At 38.5% G+C, this 14413-nt stretch overlaps 1 protein-coding gene across 1 annotated transcript in view; it reads right to left on the bottom strand.

Moving 5' to 3' along the window:
- The window catches only part of SYNE1 (spectrin repeat containing nuclear envelope protein 1), a 448877-nt gene that overhangs the window by 223149 nt on the left and 211315 nt on the right, over positions 1 to 14413 (bottom strand). The window contains exons 54-59 of the mRNA XM_061207647.1: positions 11920 to 12276; positions 7306 to 7442; positions 6902 to 7079; positions 6086 to 6268; positions 1946 to 2089; positions 1465 to 1620 (exon numbers count right to left, since the gene is read on the bottom strand). Coding sequence (XP_061063630.1) covers positions 1465 to 1620; positions 1946 to 2089; positions 6086 to 6268; positions 6902 to 7079; positions 7306 to 7442; positions 11920 to 12276 — 1155 coding nt within the window. The remainder of the gene's footprint in view (positions 1 to 1464; positions 1621 to 1945; positions 2090 to 6085; positions 6269 to 6901; positions 7080 to 7305; positions 7443 to 11919; positions 12277 to 14413) is intronic.

Raw genomic sequence — 14413 nt, 5'->3', positions numbered from 1 at the left:
CTTCCACAGAGACTTCACACCCTGAAGCTACTCAGATTGTAAAGCTAACCCTTTGTTCCAAACAACTGCGATCAGCCATAGGTTCATATGCTCACAGATACAATGCAAGGCTGTATGAATCTACGAGATGTGAAATAGCTTTCTAAAGAGTAAAACTATGAGAATAATCGGGTCAAGAAGCAGAAAGATTACAATGACAATTTAGTGCCCCTCAGCTTACTCGCTACTCTTCTTTACGACAATTGGGATATTTTTCAGAAATTTCATTAATGTCTTCCTCACACCTTGTTTGGGAAGCCCACTGAAGTAGCTTCTGCTCTCACATGATCACATTTGGCTCTACTGATACCACATACCCACATGACCTACATTGTAGCCGGTTCTAAAAAAACAATTATCTGAGATTCTGTAATATCCCTAAATTGGGACCGTAAATGTGGTTTTATTTATTAATTAAAGCTTATATCCAACAGTGAAGATTTTATGAACATAATTTTCAGTTCTTAAAGCATTTGAGTATCTATTGATTTTTTGGTATCTAAATAAATACAAAGGAATATGGCCTTAATTTATTCTAATTTCAGATATGTGCCAGATTTTCTAAAGACAAAAAATGTAAAAAACATTGGTGTAAACACAGACTCTTTTACTCCAGCACCTATGCTATTTGGCTCTCTCAATGATGTTTTATTGGGGATGCAAACAGCAGGCCAGGAGTAAGCCCACACTAAAACAGGCAAAGCCAAGTTACAGCAGGTTCCCTACATTCTCAGATCTGAAATACAAAAGGGAAATATAGGGAACAAATGTTACAAGGCCATAAAGCTCAAGGTAGGCCGGCCCTACAAAGTTCAAGATGGGTCTGCTGAAGGCTCTAAGTGAGGTCACTGTGGGATCCCATTTACTTTTTTCTAAGTTGTTAGAAAAGCGCTTTAATTAGTTATAGGAATCATTGCCAATTTTGAGCTCTGCTCTAGAATCTGAACTGAAACTCTCAATCAACACATCTTTGACTACTATGTAATGAATATAAAGAATTGAGACAAACGGAAAAAAATGATCCCCCACTCACTCTATTTAGTCCTCTAAATAAATTTAAACTGCTTTAAATTCCTGTTTTTCTAAAGTAATTTAATCTGCGTATCTTTAGACACAATACTCTGAACTCTGCCTTATGTTTATGCTTTGAGTCTTCAAAATAAAAGCTCTGGGGAACATACCACTTCAGGATTAAAGGGAATATTTTGTGCAATCATAGAGATGGGAAGTCTCTTCGATGTTTGAAACTTCCTTTGCTCTTTTCAGACAAGCATGTGGAGATGATGCAGCACAAATGTTTGGCTGGGCTTGCAAGGCTAGGGAGAGCACTTACACGCCTCAGCCCTGCCGCGGGGCCCCGGGCTCCCGGGCCCCAGCTCTGCGACCTGGGGCCCACACTCACACACAGCACATGGCAGGCGTTACCTTTGTTAAATTGCTTAGAGCTAGATACTGAGAAGACAGCTGTGACACTCGGTGCATAAAGCTCCTGCTGGCCGCTTGGCCCTCCCACAGCTGCTGAGCTTTCTCTTTCAGCCTGTGGAGCTGAGGCTCGTAGCAGTTTATTTCCTCAAGGACAGACTGAAAAGCACAAGCAAGTCACTATTAAGAGGCTGGGGAAGAGCACATCGCAGACAAAGCTTCGGCCCCAAGACCGAGGAAACAAACACGGGCGAGTCATAGGTGTGCCCCGAAGGCGCGTTATTATTTCCAAGCTACACACAGTGTGGCCTACAGGACCGGACAAATCACACCTCAAAGGAAAGCTGGAAAACAGGACCTCTGAAATCGGGGACAGGTGCGCTCTATCTCAGGACAGCAAAATCTAACTCCAGGGTGCTCACATGCCTCTGATCTGAATGCGTGGTAGATGGGGGATGGCCAGACCGGCTGAGGGGCTGATCACCTGCAGCTTTTGCTGTTCCCGCCTCTTGGCTGGCAGATCATACAGGCGATTGCTGCTTTCATGCACCATCTTCTCGGTTTTACTCAGCCAGTCCTGTACAGGCTCAGCACTTACTTCAAAGTCCTTCATTTGGATCTTTAGATTCTATGAGGTTTTAGATAGTGTTAGGGACCAAAAAAAAACAAAAAACAAAATGTTAATGGCAAGTCCAGAGTCTTCACTTGGCATTCAAAGCCCACCCCAACCAGACCTCCTCACCCATCTCCCCTTCTTTTCCTGTTCCCAATGTCTGGAACTTTCTATCCTTCACCTTGGTACCCGGATAATTTGTGAACAACCCTTTAGAGGTTTTTAAGTTCTACTTTTTAATAAATGAATGTTTCCCTCATGATCCAGCCCACCTCAGAGTTCATACACGCCCCCTTCTCAGCCTCTGTCACATTTGTTGTTTACGCCAGTCACTGCATACTGTATCACGGACTGGGCTGGATTGTGAGTTTTCATCTCATGCCAGCAAGCCTGTCTACAAGCAGATTACAAACTCCATGAGGGGAGGGCTGTGTCTGACACTTCCTGGGACACGTCATGGTACCTTGCAGGAATATAAATAAGTCCTCACAAACATTTTGTTGACTTTGATTAATGGTGAAACAAGAAATAGCATATGGTTGATATGCTTATTATGTTTTTAATAAACAATTTGCTTATTCTGATTTATAAAGATACAAGAAACAAGAAATAGTATTCTGTGTTTACTACATAAGAATGTTGTCACCACTTTCATTGATAATTTGTAGCTGTCATATGTATTTGATAAAGTTTTATATGGTGCCATTTCGCCTTAGCCAAGGTGTTTATATCTACATTCTATTATTTATAAAAATGCCAGACTGAAGTGAATTTGAAATTGATGTCACCACGTGAACCCACTAAAGGATTTTAAATTTAAATTTAAATCAGAGCTTTGCGTAGAATTGTCAAAGAGCAAATCCACAAAGGTTAGCTTAAAAATCTATGTGGCAAGAACTGCAGGAGCCTGGGAGAATGGCTCAAGGTTCCATATGTATCCGATCCGGTGTCTACAATGTGGGGACAGTCATGCTACCATAGTCACCTCTTAGGGAGACGGTAGCTGGGAATGCTTTGGAAAATTAAAAGTGCTTCACAAATGTAAGATACCAGGATAACTCCTGGAGTATTCTACTAAAATGTAAGCTTCATGAGGGCAGGAGTTCTATTCTGTTTTAATTCTTTGCTGTATCTCCAGAGCTTAAAATAGTCCTTGGCAAATGGAAGACGTTCAACAAATATTTGTTGAATAATTAAATACATTTATAAATTCAAGGTGTTCCCATTTTCCTGCCACTGGAGTCTCATGGGGCCACTACAGGAGAAACTGGGGACCATGATCAGGAATTAGTGCTGCAAAGACACGGGACTGAGGAACAGAGCAGTAGGGGCTCAGAGATCTACTGTAAAAAGTTTGGGTTCCTCATCCAAGGAGTGAAGTCAGAGGGCCTGAGCAAGGGGCCTGGGGCACAGGAATAAGGACAGCTTGATACTAAGTCAAACAATTCCTAATGTTCCTCAGATGCTTCCTATCCTTGGGGGTGTACAGGCCTCCCACCAAATGTTCACTCTGCATAATTTTCCTGTTATTTCTCCAATGGCTTCAGCGACCACCTACAAAGCCTTAAAGCCTTCCATTTACAGAACTGTAGCCATACAACACTTCAAGTCAGAGTGCCTGGGTCTACACCTTGTCTTCAACACTTACTAGCTGTGAGAACTTGGTAGATGATTTAAGCACCTTTTGCCTTAATTTCCTCATCCATAAAATAGAAATAAGAGAGTTTCTACCGCAGAGAATGGTTATGAGGATTAAACACATTAATATATGTTAAGTGCCTTCAACAGTGACTGATAAATATTCACTCTCACTGTTTTGGCAGCTCTACCCTCTCTCTTGAACTTGGCACTCACCTTCACGGCTACCTTCCTGGCCATTACCTGTTGAGTATATTGCAGGCCCATAAAATTTAACATATATTACATTGAATTAATTTTTCTATCCCTTCCCAAACTACTTTTTCTGTCATATTCATGTCTCAGTTAATGGCATCGCCATTCATGCCATCTTCTGAACTAGAAACCAAAGACTTAAACTTAACTTCTCCTTCCCTGGGCCCCTCATTGAATTCTTTACCAAATCCTGTTATGGTTTCTTTGAGAGATAAAGCTCCATCCCTTATCATTTCTTTAATTCAGGCTCTGGTCTCTCTCATCTGGATCATTATGAAAAGCTTTCCCTGGTCTTCCAGCTACTTATTATTTGCCATTCTGGTCTACACTGGAGCCAGAGAGTTGACATGTTTATCTCCAGCTTAAAGATCAGTAGGTTCCTCACTCAGCCTTTCTCAACCCTCGAATTAAGCCCTAGTATCCTAAAGTATCCATTGTATGTAATGAATTAATCTCTCTTCTATGTACCTAGAATGGTATGGGTTATGTTCCATCCTTGTGAAAATTGAGAAAATAAATGCTGTTCTGGGGTTCAGATAAGGAATTCTGGCCAGGAGTCAAGGTCAAATTGCTTAGTATATGAGACATTCCACTATCCGGTCCTAATCGTCATCTCCGGTCTCATCTTTGTTGCTTTTCCCACAAAATCTTACGTGAATGTCAAACCCCTCAAAGTCCCCCATTCATAGTTGACACTCATGACACCCTGGCCCTGCACATTCCTTCTACCTGAAATGCACGTCAGCTTCGGCAAATTCAAAGAACGTTTAGCCTTCAAGGTTCAGTTAGAATGTCGCCTTTCTGGATACCTTCCTTGACTTCTCCAAATAGAGTTAGTTGCATCCTTCTTTGAGTGATCACCATATCCTGAGCATACCTATATTATACTGCAACCATCTCTTTATATACTGTTTCCCTCTTCAAAAAATGAATTCCCTGAGGAATGAGAAAAGACTAACCCTTTTGTATTCCTAACATAGTGCCTGGCACACAATAGGTGTTAATATGTGTGTACTCCTAATAGAAAGGAAGGAAGTATGGAGAGAAGACAGGAAGGAAGGAAGGAAGGAAGGAAGGAAAAGGAAGGGAGGAGGGAAGGAAGAAAAATAAGAAAAGTAGGAAGGCAGGCGATTTCTGACTTACTCATCTACTCCTGGACATCTCTTGAACTAGGTAACCTCACTATCTGTGCTAGATGTACAGTACTACCCTCAACAGCAGATGCTTCACAGCTCAGGCCACACTGCACTAACGAGCCCTGCAGGGTTAAGAGTAAATTTCTAGGCACTGCACAATGGTTATGACTCTCTATTAAACGGAGAATGCCTACCATGAAAGAATAGCCACCATTACAAAGGAGAATTACAATGATCTCTGGTTAGGGAAGAATTGAAGAAACACGCATTTTCTCTTTCCAGATATTAATTCTCTTTTATTATTATTTCCATCTGCATTAATTATGGCCATAATTAAATTAAGGCTCTATTCTGCTAGGAAGTGTTGTTTTAAAAGGGAAAAGAATACTCTCCGTGCCTCACAATTTTACTCTAAGAGAAGAGTTGCCACACAAAACAGATGATCACAAGAAAAATATAATTGCACTCTGGCAGAAATCATGTTATGATTATAATAAATTCAATTTATGTTGTCTCTGGATAAAATAAGATAACCATTGTCTCTTTGCATACTGAGCTCCAAAAACCTACTACCTGATATGTGCATTAGTTATACCATCTCAGCCACAGCATTGCCTTACGTGGATATTTCTGTTCAATTCTCCTAGGACAACTTCTTAAATTGAGGGATTTCAAATGAAAAATTAAGTGATATTGCCTAAAAGTAAAACCAGTTGTTCCTGGTGGGATGGTGCATGGGCAAGCCTGTGATAACTGCCCCTACCATGCAAGAAGCTATCCAATTCCTCAGTGAGGTTCACACTTCAACACTGAGCTGTTTCTTAGAGTCATCCAGTCATCTATTAATATTCAGAGAGGGATGACCAAAATCATTAACAAGGGTATTTGGAGGTATTGAATACAATACACTGTATTGTAACTACAATGACAGCAACAACGACAAACAGCACAGAACATATCCACGTGGTTGGCTATAGTATACCTCTAGGGCAGATTCCTTTTGGTGGAGATTTGAATGAAAATTTTTCCAATCTTCTTTTGCAGTTGCAATTTTAGCCTGGATGCCACTAGCTTTCTCTTTGGTCAGTAGAGTACTCAAAAGTTCTCCTTTAGAAAGCATCACGTTTAGCTTGTGCTGTCCATTTTCACTTTCTGACAAAAATTCCTATAAAGAAAAAGGTAAGAGATTAGGCATGATAAAATGCTTTATCCATTGAATTTACTACTTATTTCTCAACATAATCAAAGAAAAGAAATAAACAATTTTTATTGTATATATTAAATGACTAAGGTTCTCTTACCCTATTTGTACAATACTACTCATGTATTATTGTATTATGTATGTATCATATCTAATAATAATCTTATATAACTGATATGGTTATTGTGAAAAGTACTGAGAAAATCTGCCTAGAGTGCTCAGGCACGATGCTTGTCACATACAGAGAGCTTTTATCATTTCCTAAATCCCTATTAATATATAAAAATAGCATGCATCTAGATCAATGGACTAGTTTCTTTTCACATACACATCAATTGTTTCAAGCAGGGATTTACCTGAAATCTGAGTTTCTTAAGCCAAACTTTAATATGCTTATAAAGATCTAGAGGCACATTTTTAAACCACTTAAGCACCATTATTGGATAGTTTTTTTTTTGGCTGCAAGGCTTGTGGGATCTTAGCTCCCCAACCAGGGATTGAACCCGTGCCCCCTCCAGTGGAAGCGCAGAGTCCTAACCACTGGACGGCCAGGGAATTCCCATCACCATTATTAGAATTAATTGATCACACTCTTACTTGTATTTTCTGAAGACTTGCTGAAACTTCACTAATATTTTGAGGTATATCAAAACATTTAGCTGTAGTGATCTTTGCATGAACCAACCACTGCTGGAAATCCTTGAAGGCTCTTCGAAATCTCTGCCGTAAAATCTGTTCTTTATTCTGACAGCCCTTGGATGCTTGCAAACAAAGACTAAAACCATGATTTGAAACATTTAATGGCAGGAAAAAAAATGATAAAGTAGATTAAAATAATGTTCAACAGAGTCAACAGTCCTGAGTATGCCCTCACACCATTTGGTAATGTATTTAAGATTAATTAATTTATATTATTACTGAACTCACAACTTAAAATAAACAAACCTCTGGCTTCTTATTTGTGTGAAAATATTTTGAATACCAATAAGGTTCACGCTCACCAATTATATTCTTTAATCAAGCCAGAAACTTTTCTGCTGTATGTACTCAGGTCTCTGGAAAAACGACAAAGTTCATTCAGCTGAGACTTGAGATCCTCTGTCTGAGGCTCTGCTTTTTGTAGAGCATCCAGTATCTCCTATTAGGAAATAACAAGACAGAGAAACAAGCATTTAAACTGGGTAATTTCCACATCCTCATACTATACATGCATAAATCACATCATAAATTATTAGTGAGGGAAAAACCAACACAGTAGATTCAGTAAAGAAATGAGACCTATTTTCAGGACTCCCCAAGGCATATAATAGCACTTGGTTAAGCTGCATCCTTTTCAAGGCATGGGTAGTCACTTGAGCATCCAGTGTTACCGGGTAGTCAAATGATCAAGTGGTCAAGTAACTTAAAGTGGGACATGAAAAACAAAAGCAAAAATAGCCTAAATTGTTTAAAAAAAAAACCAAAAAAACAGTCTGCCTAGGCCATTGGAAGATGTGTATGAATATTGTTGGTGTGAGGTGAAGGTGAAGAGAAATCACTTCAAAGCAAAGCAATACTTATTTGGGATTAAAAAATACATAAGGCAACTGGTTTTATGTAGTTTGTATGGTTAACTTTCATGTTAAGAATTTCTGGGGGTTTCCCTGGTGGCGCAGTGGTTGAGAATCTGCCTGCCAATGCAGGGGACACGGGTTCGAGCCCTGGTCTGGGAAGATCCCACATGCCGCAGAGCGACTAGGCCCGTGAGCCACAACTACTGAGCCTGCGCGTCTGGAGCCTGTGCTCCACAACAGGAGAGGCCGCGATAGTGAGAGGCCCGCGCACCGCGATGAAGAGTGGCCCCCGCTCGCCGCAACTAGAGAAAGCCCTCGCACAGAAACGAAGACCCAACACTGCCAAATATTAATTAATTAATTAATTAATTATTTTTAAAAAGTGGGTGAAACATCTGAGCAATCAATTTAAAAAAAAAAAAAAAGAATTTCTTACATTCCAGAGGTCTAATTTAACTAGTAATTTATTCATTTCATAGTTTCATTCATACAGTCATCAAGTATTTGCTAAATGTCTGGCATGTGCCAGTCACTTTGCTGGATTCTGGCACTCCCAAAATGGTATAATTTTTGTACTTGAAGAGCTCACAGTTTAACAAATGAGAGAGAGAGACGTGAATAATCACAGTACTGTGACTACTTAATCCAAAATAAAGTGTTGGGATCTGACAAGTGCACCTCTGAAATCAAGGTCATGGTCTACTGAGTTACACAAGGTGCTTTGCAATCAGAGCTTTCTTCTTATAGCACTGTCACAAGAAGCAAATGAGATCACCAGTGTCAAATACTTAGCACAATTCCTGGCACACCAGGTGCCTAATTAGTAAAGACAGCAGGTTATTTAAGTGGGACTATGTGGGTAATAGTATCGCCAAGGTAAAAAAAAAAAGAAAATTATTAAGGAGGAGGGGCAAGAAGTTGAGTTAACTACTCAGATAGCTGTTGCTGTTACTAGTATTATTCTCAGAGATATTTATCAAGACCTGGCCTAGATTTGTAGGAAAACCATGTCTCTCAGCAAAGTAGGTCTGTGTTGTATCCCTCATCCTAGAAAATGGCACCACTGTTCTCCCACTGATCTGAATCAGAAAACTAAGCATCATCTTGGCCTTGCCCATTTCCCTTCTCACTCCACACAAGAGAAACGAGGGCTGGTCTATTCTATGTCTTAACTCTTTTAATCAGTTCAGTTATCTCTTTTCTTCTGCTTCTCAACTCTCATAGACCCCATTTACTCTCTAGAATGGCACAGTGTTCTCTTAATGTGAATCCTGTTCTCTAGTTGTCTCTTCTGTGTTTTCTCATTCCTCAGTAATTCTGGATCTTGATGCTGTTCCTCCACCTCACCCGTCAATATGTAATCACACCTCAAGGCTCAGCTCAAATCACAGCTCCTCTAAGGATTCTCTGCCCTCTGTCCCACCTCTTAGGGGCTTATTTCGAGGACGCACAGCACCTTGTTGGCACTCATTGCAATCCACAGTTCCCAGTGGTCTTGAGTTTGTTGGCCTTTCCACCTACACTGTGATTCTGAGAGGAGGGAAGCTGTTCTTGGTTTTAAAATTCGTTATGTAGCTTAGCGGCTGGGCCATAGAGGAGCCTAAAATATTTTTATGTATAAAATTCACAAATAATAACTAGAAAGTTTCTCTCCAAAACTCCAAGCACTAAAACACTAACTACTATTTTACACCACATTGAACCATTTATTTAAGGAAGAACATTATAACAACTAAAGAAATCTACCATATACCAAAAAGTAAAAAGAACCAGAGATTCAAAGTGGTCATTTATCAATGAGATGATATGAAAAGTGAAAAGCTTTTGACCAAATCTTTATACTAAAAATTTTTTCTAAACTTCATCATAGATTAAAGCATTGTAGCAGAGTCTTTCATTTTATAAATATCAGCTCATATACTTCTGTTTCAGTTAAGTCCTAGAATGCATTTTTTTTCCTTAAGGTTATACAGGTTAATAAAATGGCTAAATTTCTAACACTAATAACCTAGTGGATATTAAAAAATAGGAGTTTTGCAAACAGTGAACAAGATATTTTGCAACATGATTTAATATAGTTTATAGATGATGGTCCATTTTTGTTTTTTAAAGGATTTCTTGAGTCTCATCACTTAATTGCAGAAGAGAAAGTAAACACTTGTGAAGGTTTGTGACTATTCTTATGATTTTCAACAATGACAAGCCCTCCCTTACAGCAAAACAATGCCAAAGAACCCTGGCAAATCCATTATTTTGTAAAACTTTTCCTATGTATTCTTAGTAATGGAAGTATTATCTCTACTTTTTTAAATTAAAAAGTTTTCCTAGCTTTATTGAAATATAATTGACATACAACGTTGTAGATAAATTTAAGGTGTATAATGTGTTGACGAGATACATGTATTTATTGTGAAATGATTGCCACCAGAGCATTAGCTCACACTTCCATCCCATCACATAATTACCATTTCTTTTTTTGTGGTAAGAACATGTATTACCTCCGTTTTTATTTTTTATTTTTCATTTATTTTTCTCCCCATTTTATTGAGATATAATTGACACACAGCACTGTATAAGTTTAAGATGTACAGCATAATGTTATACAGCACTGTATAAGTTTAAGATGTACAGCATAATGTTATCTCCAAAATAGCATTATTTTCTTCAGAAAAGAAAATCTGAATATTGGGAGGCAATGTAGTACTGTCATCAAAAGTATGAACTTTGAAGCCAAATCTGAAAGTAGATTTAAGCAGAGGACTGTCAGCTTTGAATTACTAGTACAATTAAAAGTCCATATTCACTTTTGCATTATCCTGTGCATTTTTTATAGGCTTCACCTATTATTTTCACTAATAGTATCAATGAAAACATGGTAGAATAGTAATGTAACCTAAACACAACCAAATCTTTCTTTTTTAAAAATTTCATTCATACTAGTGGAAGAGAAAGGAAGGGAAGCAAAAAAGAACTAAAAACATTATAACTGATTTTTTTGATATCAGAGTGAATAATACTGACCACATGGGACAATTACCAACTTCCTTGTCCCTGTTTTACAGAACTGCTTTCTGTGCTTTATTCTAGGGCTTAAGCCTAAAGGACAGGAAAGGCATCAGGAAAAAACAAACAAAGAAACAACCAATAACCTAGAAACATTATAAATAAAATAGTATGAAGAGATGATTATAAAGTTTTATTTTGTGGTGTGCTATATTTCAAATACTTGATTTAAAGCAAGACAATGTTGGAAATACTACATGACTTACTACAATACTGGCTGAAGCTATTTTGAAAAGATTATAACATAAATAGAAACAGAGAAGTTTATACTAAACTTCCTTTTAAGGACATCCACGATTCAGAGCACTAGAAAACTGCAGATATCGAAAGGCTTTCCGTGATACTATTTAACAGTAAAAGAAAGAAGACTTCAAGCTTCTGCCCATTCTTCACTCTTCCTTTTATGCTTCCCTTCCTCACATTCTGAAAGAGCAGCTATTAGTTTAAAAAAAAAAAAGTCCACAAGGCAACTGGTGAGCCTGACTAGGAGTTCTGTTAATGGGTTAATTCAAGCACAGCTGTCAAATCCACACACAGGAGAGCTAACCAGGGTGAAAACTATTAATTGTGCTTTAGGAGACTACCAAACGTTTCTTCCAAAGCTATACATTCAATCATTTAATTGTTAGAGATAATTCCCTGGCAGGAAAACAGCTATAACTCTCCGTCTATTTATGCCTGTACCCATAGGCCATTTTTTCAGACTGAACACAGTATTACAAACTCTTACACCATAAGAATGAAAGTAAAATATTTCCACTTACAACAAATGCTTCTTACGGTAACTAAAAACTCCCTCTCCCTTATGTCTGTATTTTTACAATGGTTTGATTTATGAGAAAAGGAAACAGATCAGCTTTACAAATTTAATTAGGTAAACACTTATTTTTCCAAGTCTGAATGTTGCATGTTCTTAGTTAGCAAGGATTTTTTAGCAACAAGGAGCGGCAAACCAAAACTTGAGCAGAGCCACAAGCAGAAAACAGGAAGCCAACTCACCCGGCCCTTCTGCCAGCATTCCACGAGCTCCTGATCTGTGTTCTTGCCTTCCAGGAGGGCTAACTGCTGAGCCCAGCTTGTCAGGAGGGCACCGAACTGTCCCAGGGCCTGCTCCAGCTGAGCCACTTGGCCTGAGAACTCCTGCTCCGAAAGGGCCATCTGGCTAACCAGGTTCTCCAAGCCAGTCTGAGTTTGGAAAACGCTGTCTTCCCACTGCCTCCAGTCTGCACGCAGGGCCTGCATCTCCGTGTCCAAGAGCTCACAGCCACTGGCAGTTGTGTTCTGTTTCACTGCAGGGGCCAGCGACTCCACTCTGCTTAGGCGACTTGCACCAGTCTCTCTGGAATCCAACAGCTCCTGTAATGGAATATCACCATGGCAACCGAGGAGGCTCTGAGTCACTTGGGCTGCAAGTTTCCAAATGTGTACAGAGGGGGACCCTGTCCTGCTAGGAAGTTTTAGCCAGTGTGCTACAAGGAACTGGAATCAATTCATCCCCCTTCTCCTAAGTCATGATAGCAGAGAATTATCATTGTGAGTGCCAAGGTTTGCGGCCAAATGAGTTGAGGAAGCCACAACATCCTGAAACAGACTAAAGAGGGACCCTGAAATCAGGCGTTGTTTGAATATGTGAAACTATTTTGTTAGTGATTTAAATATTTGCCTGTGGTGTATTGCTCCTGTAAATGGGTGAATCCTATTTTTCCCTAAGTTGAGGTCAAGACAAGCGAACAAGGATTGCAAAGAACTGTGCTCTGCTCATGTCTCTACCCCATTTCCATTTTCTTCCCCGAGATGGTGGCTTAAACCACACTTCCGTTCCACTAGGAATCAAGCTAACCCATCACAATAAAAGAATAAGCCCTACTCCATTTCAAATACTTCAGTACGTTAAGTAAACATTTTTATAGTAACTAAAATAAATAATTCACAGACATACTTAATCAAAAGTTCAAAGTAACCTTTAGACAGCATTCATTTATTACCATTATTTTTACTTTTAAAAACCTCACTAGAAATTTAACAGTTTAACTGTAACTTTTAGGTTTAAAGCACACAAATACTCTAAAAGATAACAGGATAAAATTAAAATATAAATTGTTGATTAGGTAAAACAGTGGCATTTCTTTCTGAGAATAGATCCTTTTACAGAATCTATGTGGATGTTTATATATTTACATATTTACTGCTAAAGCCAGGATTTTGTTATTATTAATACAAAATTATGACTTTGCTCCTGGATTAAATCTAAGGAAAAGATGATTATTAGGAAAAAAAAACTTCCAGAAGAAAATCAATTACAAATTAACAAGTATAGGAAAAATAGGGGTATTAAGTATGAAGTATGTTTAACAAATTATGTTAAACACAACTATATCCTAGCTAATCTATATAATATAGTTCACATTTCATTAGACTAGCTTGAAATAAATATATCTTCTCACAAGTATATATGAGAGCCACATTTTAGTATAGATCATTTGAAAGTATTTATATAGTAGTCCAAAGTACACTCTCATGAAATCCTGATACACATTTAGCATTTATATACACATTCATCACCCTTTTCTCGGCAGTAGGATGCTAAAAATCTTTTTTGTTTATCAATGCATGTGGTAAGTAGTGATTTGATGAAGAAAATAACTTTTTGAAAAGAGCTAGGTATAACTATTGGATTTAAATACTTATAATTTTCCCCTGTGAGTGATTTCGAATTTCCTCTGTGAGTTCGGAGGGTATCTACTATCAAAAATCAGTTTCCCAAAATACTCTCTAAGGCATTATCCCAGTTTTCTTTGCATGACCTTGGGATATTTGCAGTCACTAATTCCACTCATCCAGATTTTGAAGAAGGATATCATCATTTAAAAGTGTTCTGAAATGACTTTTTCATGTATTTCCCCATCTTGTATTTAAACTGTAAAAACATATTACATGCACATAACACACCATCATACACATACACGTTTGGCTTTGAAGTTGCCTCTTCTTGGTTACTGCTGGGGGTGAGGAGGGATGACATTGAAGGACAGAGGAGGCGCTATCTGACTTTCTCCAAGGTTCCTCCTCACCCACACACCAGCCTACACTCAGGCCTGACCTGGACTTTGATAGACAACCTCTGTCAGGCTGTACATTCTCCTTCCCAAACCCCAATTTCTTCCTGCCAGCTCCTTCTCCCACATTTCCTATATTTTTTGAAGTATTGTATAAAAGCATTTCAGAAAAAGAGCAACCCAGAAAGCAGCCTTTGTAAAAGAATTTCCTTGCTTTTCTTATATCGACATCTCAAAACACAAGTTCATCCTTGCTATCTTGTCTTCCACCCTACTCTTCACTCCCTAATCTATGTCATCCAGTTTCTCTCCTGACCTGACTGTGGAAATGGCTCTTGGTGATCGCCAAGCAGCCTAACTGCCCAGTTCAGGGGGCATTCATTAGTCCTCCTCTTTTATTTTAATTTAATTTTATTTATGTTTTATTTTTTTATTTT

This window comes from Eubalaena glacialis, chromosome 12 (genome assembly GCF_028564815.1).
Source record: "Eubalaena glacialis isolate mEubGla1 chromosome 12, mEubGla1.1.hap2.+ XY, whole genome shotgun sequence".
Classification (NCBI taxonomy): Eukaryota; Metazoa; Chordata; class Mammalia; order Artiodactyla; family Balaenidae; genus Eubalaena; species Eubalaena glacialis.
The sequence above is the reverse complement of the archived record's forward strand: the minus strand, read 5'-3'. Positions and strand labels throughout refer to the sequence as shown.